The 15,377-nt window shown below is 32.3% G+C and overlaps 1 protein-coding gene and 1 long non-coding RNA gene across 2 annotated transcripts in view; one reads left to right on the forward strand and one right to left on the reverse strand.

Annotated features, from left to right (window-relative positions):
• Nucleotides 1–15,377, forward strand: part of LOC141507809 (sodium channel protein type 1 subunit alpha-like) — a 226,923-nt gene that overhangs the window by 186,807 nt on the left and 24,739 nt on the right. Inside the window, exons 19-21 of the mRNA XM_074215801.1 lie at nucleotides 3,448–3,602; nucleotides 6,098–6,271; nucleotides 7,480–7,602. Coding sequence (XP_074071902.1) covers nucleotides 3,448–3,602; nucleotides 6,098–6,271; nucleotides 7,480–7,602 — 452 coding nt within the window. The remainder of the gene's footprint in view (nucleotides 1–3,447; nucleotides 3,603–6,097; nucleotides 6,272–7,479; nucleotides 7,603–15,377) is intronic.
• Nucleotides 1–15,377, reverse strand: part of LOC141507810 (uncharacterized) — a 107,515-nt gene that overhangs the window by 47,975 nt on the left and 44,163 nt on the right. The window lies entirely within an intron of this gene.

Consider the following 15,377-nt stretch of genomic DNA (forward strand, 5'->3'; position numbering starts at 1 on the left):
AGAGAAATGCTAGTAATTGGGAAGGATATCAGAAAAGGAGGGATTCCTACAGACCAAGGAGAGGAAAGAAAGCATGAGGGTATAGAAAACAAAAAAGTAGGCCAGTTAGTTGGAGAAATAAGAATGAAAAGAGTCAGTCTATCTAGCCAGATTGTGAAGGGCTTCAAATGCTAAAATACAAGTTCACATTTGATTCCAAACTACCACAGTCTACGTGATACCAGAAGGATAGACAGATGATAAACTATAGACATTATTGAACTAAATGGAGCAATTTCCCTTTGATTTGGGTTTTAAAAGAGAGCTAGGAATTTATGGAAGGGGAGAATATAAGTATAAGAAATAACATAAGTAATAGAATAGAGAAAGGAAAGATGACCCAAGAAATGCTTGAGGAATATAGTAGATCAGTTGTCTAGAGTATAGAATATGAACTGAGTGAATTAGATTGGTCCATAAGGAAGATGGATATGGTAGTAGTATGAAAAGTAACTTGAAGAGAGGAAAGAAGAGAGGTAGATGGACCCATTAAAATGCTTTTGTAATGATCAAAACTATTATATAACTAAGGGAAGTAAAAGCACTAGAAAAGAGGTAATAAAGACCGACATAATGGTTAACAGGAGTAGAAAGGAGGCAAAGGATGTGAGAAGTATTATAAAGTAAATACTTGGATGTGAAAGGAAAGGGAAAGGGAAAAGTCAAAGATAACACCAACATGGCAAACATAAAAGATTAAGTGATGTCAGAACAAAAAGCAGATTAAAAGATGAAAAAAGGGATTTATAGACTTGATGAGTTTGAGACACCAGAGGGACATATCTGAGACAGAGTACATGTCTGGGCTAAGAAAAAGAAAAAAAAAAAACACCATTTGCAGGTGCATTCAAAAGTATTTGCCATAGCATTGTACCTCAGAATACTTTCTGTTGATCTCATTGAAGGTCAATCAGTTTCTTAAATGACAATTGTTTATCACTCCAATTAGGACAGTCCCTCCCTTAATTACAAGTGTCTAGAAAGAATCTTATTAAGCACCTACTATGGACCAGTCATTGTACTGAACACTGGATCTACTGTTAAGCAAACACATTCTCTTAAAACAAATAAATGTTTGATTTGATGTGTTTCCTTAAAAAAATATAGAACTTTAGGATCCATTGGCACCTTGGAAACAAGTCTAAATTCTCATTTACAGAATCTGCTTTATAGGCACGTGATTAATTAGACCCGGTTTTAGTAGAGTAGCTAAGAATGCATGTTTGGTTATTTTCCTTAGATTAACCATGAAAATGAATACTAATTAGACTTAGCTGATAATAATAGTTAACATGTATATAGCATTTTAGTGTTTATAAAGTATTTTACAATATTGCCAAAACAATGCAGAAAGGTAGGGTTATTATTATATTCCCTTTATTCAAATAAAAAAAATGGAAGAGAGGTTAAGTGACTTGCCCAGGTTCACACCCCCAGTAAATTCTGAGTTGAGATTTGAAGTCAATCATCTGGACTCCAGATCCAGAACTAATTCTCTAGCAGCAAATTGTTGCCTCTAGAAAGAGAGTTCTTTTGAAAATAAGACAGTAAATTTAACTCTAATCCCATTTTTAATCCCATTTTTTCTGAATCTATTTGAACTTCAGAGTTTATGAACTGACATTCTTCCTGGTATTGTCTACTTCATGCTACTTTATCAGCCTAAAATGCTCTTCCTTTTCTTCTCTGCCTATCAAGACCCAACTTTCATCCCACCTTCTCCATATATTCTTCTGTTGTTTTCTTACACTCTTATTTAATTGAGCTAGGTGACATAGTTCATAGAGCAGTAGATTAGGATCAGGAAGAACTGAGTTTGAATCCTACCTCAGATATTTAGTAAATGTGTGATCCTGGACTTCACCTGTCCCTCTGCCTTAGTTTTGTCATCTATTAGATAGCAATAATAACAGCACTTGCCTCATGAAGTTCAGTGCTTGCCTCATGAAGTCGTGAGGATCAAGTGAAATAACATATTTAAAGGACTTTGTGAACCTAAAAGCCCTCTCTAAATGCTAACTGTTGTTATTAATCAGTTTTTTGTGCCATTATTCCCTGCTTTCCCCATCACTCTTTATATCCCTAGCATGTCTAGTATATAGTAGTATATCTTTATATGGGCTCATTAAAAATTTTATTGACTTAATTTTTAAATAATATCAAAACAAATAGGAATAAATAAAAGAGGAAGGTACTAAAGAATGTGGGGATTGACAGATCCAATCTTGTTTACTGAACAATACAATTTTTGAAAAATCACCTACAATGCTGCTCTATACTCTCCTAAGGAACACTCAAATAGTAGAAAAAAGTGCTAGCTTCAGTCATAAGACTTGGGTTCAAATCTTGTTTCTGATCCTTACTACCTGTTTTAAAATCACTTCTTTCTAGTCTTCTGTTCTCTCATCTCTGAAAATGAGTTTAGACTAGATGTCTCTTCCTGTCCTTTCTAGCTCAAAGTCCATGTTTCTAATGTGCCAGAATAATCTGACTTTATTATTGTAGTTTTTCTTGGTAACTTGCGTTTGCTAATTTTTATTACTTCACATGTCATATGACCTAGACTTTATAGCAAGGTTGAAAGAAATAGAGAATTACATCTCAGAATGTTAAGAAAAGTTCATGCAAATTAAGTGATTAAAAAGGAAGTTATGGAAGTGAGAAGTACCAGGAGATCATTGTAGATATTAACAGTAACATTGTGCGATAATCAACTGTGGTAGACTTAGTTCTCCTCTGCAGCTCTGTGATCAAAAATAATTCTAAAGGACTTGTGATAGAAAATACCACCCACATCCAGAGAAAGAATTGTGAAGTCTGAATGCAGACAAAAGTATATTATTTCCCATTTTTAAATGTTTTATGCTTTATGTTTTCCCCCGTGGTTCTTTTTCCCTTTTGTTCTGATTCTTCTTTCACAATGAGACTAATATAGAAATATATTTAACATAGTTATAATGTATAATTTATATCAGATTACTGTCTGGTAGGGAAGGGGGCAGGGAAGAGAGAGAGGGAGAAAAATGTGGAACTCAAAAACTTTTAAAGGAATGGTAGGGGTGGCTAGGTGGTGTAGTGGATAAAGCACCAGCCCTGGAGTCAGGAGTACCTGGGTTCAAATCCGGTCTCAGACACTTAATTACCTAGCTGTGTGGCCTTAGGCAAGCCACTTAAACCCGTTTGCCTTGCAAAAACCTAAAAAAAAAGAGGAATGGTGAAAACTATCTTTGCACATAGTGGGAAAATAAATAAATAAATTTAGATATTAAAAAAGAAAAATAAAAATACCACAAAATGGCAATATGTTAAATCACTTATATCTTTAACAAAAAAAAAAGGATAGTGTTAAAATTATTTACTTTACCATGAGATGTTTCAGCCCTACATATTTGAATCTATTCCTTACAGGCTGTGTACGAAGGTTCAAATGCTGTCAAGTAAGCGTGGAAGAAGGCAGAGGAAAACAGTGGTGGAACCTGAGAAAAACCTGTTTCAGGATAGTTGAACATAACTGGTTTGAAACTTTCATTGTTTTCATGATTCTCCTCAGTAGTGGTGCTCTGGTGAGTGAAATATCAAGCTAAATTATTTCATACAAAATTTCTCAGAATTTTTAAAATAGAAATTTTTTCCAAATCATCTTCACATCCAATGTATTTCTTAATGTAATCACAATTCAGATCTTCAAAACTATAAATTTATAGCTTATAAATTCATTTATAGACCTACAGTTCCCAAGTCTACACTTCAAATAAACTAATTATTTATTTCTCAAGACTTTAAGTAGTTGATCCTGAAAAAATATATCCCTAAAAATGTATCACATTCATCCAGTGGATAAAAATGATTAGGTTTTTCTCTTACTTTGTTAGGCAAATAAACAAAGCTGTGATATAAGAATATATATTATAATGCTTTTCTATTTTTGAACATTTTAGGAGATACAGTCTCTAAATCCTTAGGGACCATTTCTCAAACTATTTAGTATTATATTCAGTATTCTCCTAATTCTCAGGAAACAATAAATGTTGATGATAATAAACAATGGACAACATACCTAAGAAGTACATTAAAAGATTTTATTTCCCTTTACTAGGCAAGTGTTTCAAATCAAACACCATTTGAGTAAGTTAAACTTTTCTCCCAAAGAAATTCAAAATACAGTATTACAGAAAACATTAGGGGAGAAAGGATCACTAATTAAAAATAGAATGATTTTAGTTTCTTCATTTGTAAATTAAAGAAATTGGATTAGATAATCTCTAAGATGCCATGAAGCTCTAAATCTTATGATCCTGTGAACAATATCCAAAAACGTGGTTCTACTTCAATGAGACCCCAGCAATAAAGACCATAGAGTTACATGGGCATTTTCTTCTCTTGATAATTATGATAGTGGTCTATGATTTAAGGACTTTGATCTGACTGCATTTCTTCACATTGAATGTAATCCTAAATGAAAGTCACTTCTCTAGAGTTCCATCTTCTACAAGTGACTTAAATGAAATTACTACTCTATAGAAAAAAAATGGAAGAGAAGTTCCCAGAAATAGATACTATACTAAGGATTGCAGATGATGTATGATTTCAATTCATCATAGCAAGTATATTTACATCTCTACTGAGCCATAAATTATACTAAATGAGTAAAAAAGGGCCTGGGTCAAACCAGTATTTAGCAAAGGTGGATGAGTACATGAATTACAGGATTATTCATTTCCTTTTACATTCTCTATTTACCTTATGGCAGTACTTATAAGCAGCACAAAAACCCAAGAGATGAATAGCAAAGTGGGGAAAAAATGATAATGCTCTAAATTTAAACCTGGATAACTGAACTCTGGTCTCACCTCTATTTTTAATTCATTGGTAGCATCCAATCAAAACTTGAATTCTTAGAGTAATCTCTTAAATAAAATTATTAATTATAAATTGATTCAGTGAAAGCCTACCTTTTCCATCTTATTTCTTGACTTCCCTAGTAATCAGCACACTTCACCCAAAATATTTAATGCTGGACATCTGCAAGTCTTTGGAAAGGAAAGAGCAGTAACTAGCATTAGCAGGGAGCCCTCCTACATCCCATCTGTTAATGGAGTAAGTGGAAGCCAAAAAGTAATTCAAAGGGACAAATCATTTTTTAAAATATCAAAATGTTATAGACTTCATACTCTATCCTATATGACACCATATGTCGTACCATGCCTTATCCCACTCAAAACCACCTTATCTCTCCCTACCCTAATGTACTTCAGTCTACCTCATCCTATCCTACCCTACATTAATCTACCATATTATAATAAACTATACTATTAAGACTGTTCTATGTATGTACTGAATAATATCATCCTGCAGCATATCGTTCCATACAATATAATTCCATATGGGTAACTGGGTTGTGTGGTGGATAGAGTCCTAGACCTGGACTCAAGAAGACTCATTTTTCACATCTGGCCTCAGATACTTAATAGCTATGTGATCCCAGACAAGTCACAACCCTGTTTGTCCAAGTTTCCTCGTCTATAAAATGAGATGGAAAAGGAAATAGCAAACCACTCCAGTATCTAAGAAAACCACAAATGGGGTCATGAAGATTTAGATATGCCTGGAAAATGATCAAAAAAACAACAGAATGATACCATACTGTACTGGGCTATGCTATACCATGCTATAATACACATGCATGCACATACATGCATGTGTATACACACACACACACACACACACACACACGACAGTGTGGTATTGTGATATAGTGGATAGTGGAATGGACTGGAAGGCAGAAAGATCTAAATTTATATCCCAACTTGACACTATCTGTATGTCCCAAAGCGAATCCTTTCACCTCTCAGGATAAAATAAACCTCAATTTACTCATCTCTAAAATGGTACTATTAATAAAAACTCCTTCCTCACAGAGAAATAGTATCAAATGAGCTAATGTATAAAAAGCACTTTGCAAATTTTAAAATGTTCAATCAACACAAGCCATTATTAATGGTTTTTAAATTTCTCTCATAATATACCATAATACTAAATTATATATCTTTTTTAACAGGCATTTGAAGATATTTATATTGAACAGCGAAAGACTATTAAAATTATGTTGGAGTATGCTGACAAAGTTTTCACTTATATCTTCATTCTTGAAATGCTTCTAAAGTGGGTGGCATATGGCTATCAAACTTATTTCACTAATGCCTGGTGTTGGTTAGACTTCTTGATTGTTGATGTAGGTATTCTGTGTATTTATCTTTTTTATCTATAGAGTTTGCACATTGAGTTTGGCCCAAATCTATTTTTTTTATTTTTAACAAATGTTGGAATATTCCATGTCAATTGACCAAGGATAAGCCTAACAAATGATGGAGAGAATCAGGTAATGATTTTTCAGTCACTGCAACTCTCAAATGATATCTTCCAAATCACAGAAAGAACACTGACTTTGCTGGTGTAGGAAATATTCACATTGTTTGTCCATTAGTAAAATGAGAATAAATAATATTTATGCTACCATTACTTCCCACCCCTTTTAGGGTTGTTGTGATTAGAATGTTCATTTGTTCATTGCTGTCCTTCATAATCAATTGGACCAAAATGACATCACAATGTATGGTAGGGAATGCTATATAGATATTAAAGCACTATAAAAATGTGATGTGCATAATTAAAAGGCAGAGTCAGAGTCAGAATTTGTCTATTTCTTTAAAGAAAAGAGACTTTTGAAAATGAAAAAGTATATTAAAAAAATCACAATCATTGCCTTCTGCTTAACTCAGAAAGTTTTATTTTTTTGGCTTCTCACTAATTAGTATGGAAAAAATTTAAGTGGATTTTCATGTTAGGATGTCTTTATGATAAACTGTTAGAATTTATTCTTTTTATAGGTTGAAATGAAATACTAAACACAAAGATAAAGTCAAGTTATATAAGGAATTTAATCACCTAGAAGACTGAGCTAAATATATTTCCAAAATAAGGTAGATTTGCAGCTACTGATGAGTAAATGCGGTATTCCTCTAATTTTAGTTTAAGTATCAGTTCTTGTATTTTGCCAATGGGCCACAATCAGTTTAATGTGATTTAATCAGGACTAGAAGATATAAGGGACAGAATAGCAGCTACCTTTTTTAAAAAAAATTGCAAAACTATAGCATTCACTTATTTTTAAATTTCTTTTTACTTGTTTCTTTTAAATAGGTGATTTCCCCTACTCTGTGGATATTTTATAAAATACATGACATATTAAGCATTAATTGGCTTTCTTTTCCAAATATTGATATATCTATTTTTCTTAAAGAAAAAGTACTTTTCTTTCATGCTTCCTAAAAATATTCTACAGTTTTTTCTGTTTCAGAAGTCAATACTCATGATATCATGTTACATGTACAAATGTCATTCAAAATTAAAAGAAATACATTGCTTTTCTCTTTTGTACAGGTATCTTTGGTTAGTTTAACAGCAAATGCCTTGGGTTACTCAGAACTTGGTGCCATTAAGTCCCTCAGAACACTAAGAGCTCTGAGACCTCTTAGAGCCCTATCAAGATTTGAGGGAATGAGGGTAAGAAAAATGAAGAAAACCAGGGTAATGCATGCAATAGATAGAGCTCATGCATGCATAAGGAATGGCGAATCTCTTGAAGAAATACTACACTCTTCCTCTTATCTATTGCATATTTACCTTTCAGAGATATGCAAAATACTGGACTTTCCTGGTACTGATAGAGATCACACATCTTGGGGCTCATCCAAATTGCTATACCCATAGCCTAGTCAATGTCAAGAATTTTCTTACTAGTCATTACAAATAAGAAGAGTGTTGTACACAGTATTATAGTTACTTATCCAGCCTTAGTAGTGAATTAAAGAGAATTCTAGATCATATGCTTCTTTCTGGTCAATGATCAATTAATTGACTTTATCTGCATAATTCCTGAACTGGATGAAATGTAAAATATGTCATTAAGGTGTTGTTTTAGAATTTTGGGTTTTTTTTTTTTCTATGATCCCTAATGAGAAGCAGAGTAATGCAATGTTTTTAGGAAGCCAACCTTAAACTCAAGAAGATCTGTATTCAGGTCTTACCTCTTATTACATAGGGGCTCTTTAAACCTGACAAGTCACTTGAATTGTCCTTACCTAATGTGACTGAATAGTGGTAGATCTGCTATAGTAAGGAGTGTTTTCTCATCTGGTGCTTCCTACATCAAAGAAATCATGGCTCTAAACCAAAAATTAAAAACCAAAACCAAAAACAAAAAACAAAAGCAGCTGCTGAATGGAAATATCCAGGTATTAGCATGGCTAGATTTAAATATTGGCTGGTATTTTATTTTCTCTTGGATGCTTTGATGTAGTTTCCAACTGAAATATTATGATTCATAAAAATATCTAAAATTCACATAGCTTTTTGGAAGTGCCCATATTTTGCTGTTTTACAAACACATTTTTAAAAATATGCTGATTCATCAGCAAATAACAATGAAATAATTTGGATAGTTTTTTTTTAATTTGTCCCTGAATTATGACTCTTAACCTAAATTTACATTCTTATTTACCAAATATAAGTAAACTGTGGTTTTCTTTTGCATTCTTTTTGGAGACTCTTTGACAAGGATTCTGGTCAGGAAAAAAAAAATCTACCATAATTTTACTTGTCTGTGTGTGTACCCATACTTCTTTCATTAATTGTAAAGGTAAAGTCTTTTAAAAGTCTTTATGGTGTTATAAAAATCTATTCTACTTTAGGAAAATTACACTTATAATTCCATAAAGCACAATTGGTGAAATAGAATGATTTCTTGAGGACCAATCCCTCTGCTAAGACTTAGTATTTTAAAAACTAACAGTGATTTTAGATTTCAATTTCTGTTTAATTATTAATTAAGAATGTGACTCTTAAAATCTCTTCAAAAATTAATCAAACTATAAATGCTAGCTGTTCATATTTAAGAAAGTAGAATTTATCTTATAGCCATGATTCATATAAACTCATGAACTAATTTAGGCAGATCAGGAAAATACTTGCTTTTGAGCACAATAAAGATATTAGAGATGTCTTAGTTTTCCACAGAGCTAATCATATTTTCATAAAGAAATTTGTCAGGAAATTCTGACACTAACTTGTGTTTATCCATAAAAAACAATTGGCATTATTTACACTTATAATCTGACTTTTATTTTATCATGGATTGAAATTTTTTTTTTGTTCTGAAGATATATTTTCCTCTAGGGAAAATTTCAATTTATACAGAATCTAAGTTTTGTACAATACTGTAAATTTGAAGCTATCATAACTTAAATTTTGTATGTTCTAATCATTTTGTTTATAAGCTCAAATCATTTATAAATTCATCAGTCAAATATTTCTCTTTTATATCATTTCTAATAATATTAATTTAAACGGTCACAGAAAATGATTGGGAATTGTATTCTATTTATAATGCACTATCTTTAATCTTAGCATAGTTTATAGAGTTGAGCTTGAGGTTAGGAAAATCTAGACTCAAATCCTACCTCAGACAGGATCCCACTAGCTGTGGAATCCTAGACTTTTAACCTCTATGTGCCTCTCTAGGATTTATCTATTATATACAGATGACTGCTGACCTATTTTTAAGAAGATATGCTCATATTAAGATAGCCACACATTTTTAATCATAATGTCCTTGCTATTCATCAATAAAGAATTCTCTAAAATGCATCTTTTTTTAATGATTTTATACTTTTCTTAATGGAAATAAAAAAGTAAGCCTTTAGTGGTAGAAAAGAGTAATTTTTTAGTTTCAATAAATCAGGGTCAGACATATATATATTAAATATATATATATAATATATGTACATAATATATATATATATAGTAGTCTCATCTTGCAATATAATCTTCACACTACTAAAACTTCCATCCACTTCAGCCCAATACCATTTGGCATTGTCAATTGACTGTTTTTTTTCAATTTTTGAAATTGTTTTCACCAAGGAGACCCAGATAAAGACCATGATGATTGATGATTCTACCCAGAAAATGAGCTTTGAATATATTCAGAAACTTTCTTTTTGATTCTAATTTTTGTAGCACAAAACTTGAGTAGCTGCAAAATTGTATGCTAAGCATAAAAAAGCAGCCTTTTTTGTTTGCTTGCTGAATTACACTTTGGTTATTTCAAAGCATGTGCTTATGTGTAGCATCACTGAATAAAGCATGTTTTACAGTGCTTGACAAGAAGGCATAAAATGATTTATCAATTATCATCATATTGGCACTTTCAGTTTTGCATGATTGATGCACATTTCTGGCTGAAGCTTTACACATTTATTGTATTTCAAATTTCCAGTCCAAATTCTTTAACATGTAAAATTGAACTGAGAGAATTGATGTCTTTAATTATCTATAGTACCATTAAATTTTTATTTCTTTAATTTCCTAATCTAAGAAATCTGTTAAGATAAATGCCTTATTTTTCAAAAGTACTCTAGACTTCATTAATAGGGAAACTGACCGCATCATATACAACAACTAACACCAAATGTTATGTCATATCAGGTTCCTAATAACAAACTATATATTTCTATTTTATATAGGATAATCTTTCTCCAACTTGGATGGGGTGGAGCGCTGGTTCCTCCCCTCAACCCTTTATAATGGGTACTGTATTTCCCCTTTTGCTACCTTTAATCCTTTCACTGTGACTAGATAATGTGCAGTGGGGTGGGAGGGAGTGGAGAGGTTAATTTGAGTGTCACAGTAGGACATCACAGTCAGACTTTCCAGTCCAATACCCCTTTCAATTGCTTTACATTTTCTCCAAAACTTATCTCTGGGGCTTGAATTTGCTCTATGTGATCCCCAGCCCCAGCTATTAATTTATTTGGAAAAAGTGCAATAACATTGATTTAACTATATACAAATTAAGTAATCCATACTTGGAGAAAACATGTTCAGATGCCTTTTGGGGGTTGGGGGAACCCTTGGGCAATTCAAATAGAATGACTGTTTTAAAACTTCAAATTTGTCATGAAAGGATGATCTTTGCTCCTTAGAAAATTGAAGTCATGGAAATTGCAAACTCAGAAAATATGCAGTAGATTTCTTGTCCTGCAGATTTGAGCAGACACAAGTGTCCAGTGTGCTAGACTTCATAGGAATGGATATTGATTGTGTAACCATTCTCATTCTTTGTTAAATGTATGTTTACTGAAGATTCTTTTAAAAATATAAATGTAAGAAAATAGAGAGGTGGTCAGTGAATTTATGAGATTAGTGTTTTGAGAAAATGAGAAAATACATTGAATCCTAAAAACCTCCACTTTCTTGTGTACACACATTTATATAGTTTTACAATTTTAAGTCTTTAGAAATCTTTTTTGTTTTAAATTAGGCAGAAATAAGATTTCCTTTCTTGAATGAAACTACAGTCCTAACAGTCTTGGTAGGTTTTAGACACGAAATTGTTTCTTCTGATTAGAGATAGCTATATTATTCCTCATTGACTTCCTGATCTTTAGAAGGCATATGTATATATGCACAAGCATCTAAATTTTATTTAATCTTGAAAGAAAGCATTACTCAAGAAACAAAACTTCTCTTTTGAGGCAGGGTTGGATTTACCTTATGTTAAACTAAGTCTGAAAAAAAAAAGTGAATATTGCCACTCTGCTCCAGGCACTTTTTACCAAGTGATCTCTTTTTAAAAATATCATATTCCATAAAAATTTTCAATCCATCATTCAATTTCCTCAGTTTTGCATCTTTTGGTTTTGAATTGTGCCACTGGTTAATTCAGTACTTCCTCTCTTTTTAGATTACAGAATTATTGAAACCCATGAATAAAATATTTAGAAATCATTTGTCCAGAAAAAAAGGATCAGGTAATCTTTAGAGTAGGATAACTGTCAATATCTATTTTTTCTTTAATCATTTTATGTTAAAATCAATAATTGGATGACTTTAAAGTGCAGTATATTGGAAAGTATTCTGAATTAGGAATCAAGAAGCATAAGTTTAAATAGTTCTTCTATTCACTTGATTTACTATCCTGGTGAAGTCATTAATCTCTTTCCTCATCAATAAAAGGAAGAGACCCTAAGGTATTATGATTATAAGGCCTTTAATTGTGCCACTTATATAAATTAAGCAGAGATATTTATTTCAAAAGGATCAGAAAATTCAAAGTTTTGTCCATCTTCTATATTGGCTTTAAGTCATTGAGCAATCTGGAATGTGCACTATGATGGGGGTAAGGGGAATGGCATCAAAATTATACATTTAAAAGAAAAGCTATATACTGGTAGCATTTTCTGTTTCCCTTGAATACTAAAACAACAGTAATTTCTTAGATATAATGATTGAATGATAATTCCCAATGATTCAAAAACTAGTTTTGCTATGTTTACATATGTTAAATGTATAAACATTTATATAAATAAATATATATAGTTAGCATAGTTAAATTAAACATGGGAGCTATCAAAAATCTTATCTTTTCAAATTATAAATTGTTAGATTATAGGGCTAAAAAATAAATGATGAGTGTTTTTCTCAAATTATACATCTTGTAAATTTTCCAGAAAGTACTAGACTGCAGAAAACATAGTGACATTTAAGGTGTCAAAGTAGAAATTTTCATGCAAAGAAAAGCATATTTCCTGTTTGTCTTACCTCATTTAAGATAATTCCTTACTTGGACCTCTCTTTTATGATGATTGAAATCTGAATATGTCCTTTCAATTTTTTGAGCTACCTTCTTCTTTGACTTTCTTTTGTTTTTCCCCCCCTTCTTTCCATCTATCATTCTTTTGTCTTCTTCCTTCCTTCCTTCCTTCCTTCCTTCCTTCCTTTCTTCCTCCTCTTTTCCTTTCTTTTTTTCTTACATCTTTTTATCCCCAGTGCCTAGTACAGTGCCATGGCTATATTTTAAAGACATACAAAGTTTCTTAATAAATTAAATTGGTCTTCCAATTGGGAAAAAATATTCTATTTCTTTTATTTCTAACTTGAAATTATAACTGTTTTATGAACTTACTAACTTTCTGGGATTTTATCTAAGATGATATTTATTTAGAGCACTGAGAGTGTTAAAGTTCTTTTGTAATACTATTGTTTCCATTACTTTCCCAATAAGTGAGGGAAGAAAGAGATGGGAGAGAGAGAGAGAATTGGAAACTGAAAATAAAATAAAATAAAATTTAAAATGAATAAATAATTCTACTATGTAGAACTAGGTAGTAATAACAAAAGATAAATGACAGATCTTTGAGATAGTGTCCAACTTGGAATTCTTTAGGACATACTGATTGGTTTTTTTTGGGGGGGTGAACTAAAATGTTAATTTAAAACATTATTGAAAATAAGACACTTAAATAAGGAAGTTAAATGACTGACTTAATATCAACAAATAATGACATAGTATAGATACATTATAGGATATTATCAGGTGTAGCTGTAGCAGTACAACATTTATTAAAACCATTCAGGAGAATTTAGCTTAAATCCTAGTGTCTTCAAGTCTCCATCATTTATCCATTGAATGTGAATTATCTGAGGGAATTTGAACTAAGTCAAAATGAAACTCATCACATTCAACTACATTCTGATTGGTATATTATTGTTTAACCCTTCTTAATGATATAGTGCACAAGAAGTTTGACAAAATGGGACTCTGAATTATGAAGAGACTTTATTTGACAAAATATGTGGCCCCCTTCCAGCTCTGTTTGTAATTATATTATCTAAAGTGATAAAAAAATTAGAAGTTATCCTTTCTTTAATCACCAAAAAAATTAAAATATTATCTAGTCATTTCAGTGACTAGATTTGCTTTGATTTGTTTATCATACCCTTAAAATTTTATTTTCAAATACTTCCAGCTAGAAGCAAAAGATACATAATTTTCTTCATTATATAAGTTGGATGATTTAAACCCTGAGAATCAAAAAATCATTCTAATGGCAGAATGAAGTATGGATTAGCATGGAGAGAGACTTCCAGTAGGAAGATCCATGAGCAGACTATCACAATAGTACAGATATCAGGTGATAAGGGCCTACACTGGAATGGTAACAGTGTCAAAGGAGAGAAGGAGGCCTATAGGAGAGGTATTTCAAAGGTGAAATCTAGAGACCTTAGCAATAATTTGGATATGGGGAAGTAAGCAATAGTGACGAATCCAGTAGGACTCCTAGGTTTTGTAATCCTCTATAATAGGGAAAGTAGGAAGGGAAGGAGAGTTTAGGGGAAAAGATGATGGACTCCTTCATGAATATATTGATTTTAAAATATCTACTGAATGTCCTGTTCAAGATATCTGAAAGGCAGTCAGAAATTAAGATTGCTAGTCAGTCAACAGAGTCCAGGCAGGGCTGTGGTTTCCTAAATCAATAGATATGAGAATCATCAGCATAGAGACAGTAATTGGAAGCTGATAAACATGGAAGCTGATAAAATTACAAGTGAAGTAGCAGAAGAATGATGGTTCAGGTCAGAACCCTGAAGGATACCTGCAATTAGAAGGTATGTTCTAGAAGAGAAGCTACTAAAAGGAGCCATCAGTTAGGTAGGATGAGAACCAGGAGAATGTAGTGTTCATGGAAAAGCTTAAAGAGCTGAGAATATCAAGGAGGAGAAGTTGATAAACAGTGGGAAAAGTATAAAGAAAAGACCATTAGATTTGGTAACTATGAAATCTTTAGTAACTCTGGAAGAGGAACATCTGTGGAATAATAAAGTTAGAAGCCAGATTGTAAGTGGTTTAGACAAGAGTAGGAAGAGAGTCAGTGGAAGTACCTATTATAAATCCTAGAAGTAATATGAGAAATCTGGAGGTGTACTTAGCCACAGTTTCTGTAGAACTCTGTTTGCTCTGAATTAGCTTTAATTTCACTGAAGCAGATATAGTCATATGTATTATCTGTAAATTCACATGGCATAAGGAATAGAGTCATGAACTTGAAATCAGTGAGACCTGAGTTCAGATCCCTTCTCTGTTATTAACTACCTATGTAACATTGGAGAGGTCACCACTTTTCTTGGGCTCCATATCCTCTTCTGTAAAATAAGAGGGAGGGACTGGTTGTTGTCCTTCATTCTTGAAAAGGATCAAAATGTCACAATGTTAGTCAAGTTATAGTGTTTCTGACTGTGGCTGATCAGAACAACATGAGTTCTGAATACTTTACTACAGGTTGGGCACACATCCATATAAATATTTGGGATGGATTCTCTAAATTCACACATCTCTTAGGAGACCAAATGAGAACTAAACAGGGAGGGACTGATTTTCTTCCAAAGTACTTTGTTTTTGTGTGTGTGCTTTTGGGGGGGGGGGGGGTTGGCAAGGC

The sequence above is a fragment of the Macrotis lagotis genome, chromosome 1, assembly GCF_037893015.1.
Source record: "Macrotis lagotis isolate mMagLag1 chromosome 1, bilby.v1.9.chrom.fasta, whole genome shotgun sequence".
Classification (NCBI taxonomy): Eukaryota; Metazoa; Chordata; class Mammalia; order Peramelemorphia; family Peramelidae; genus Macrotis; species Macrotis lagotis.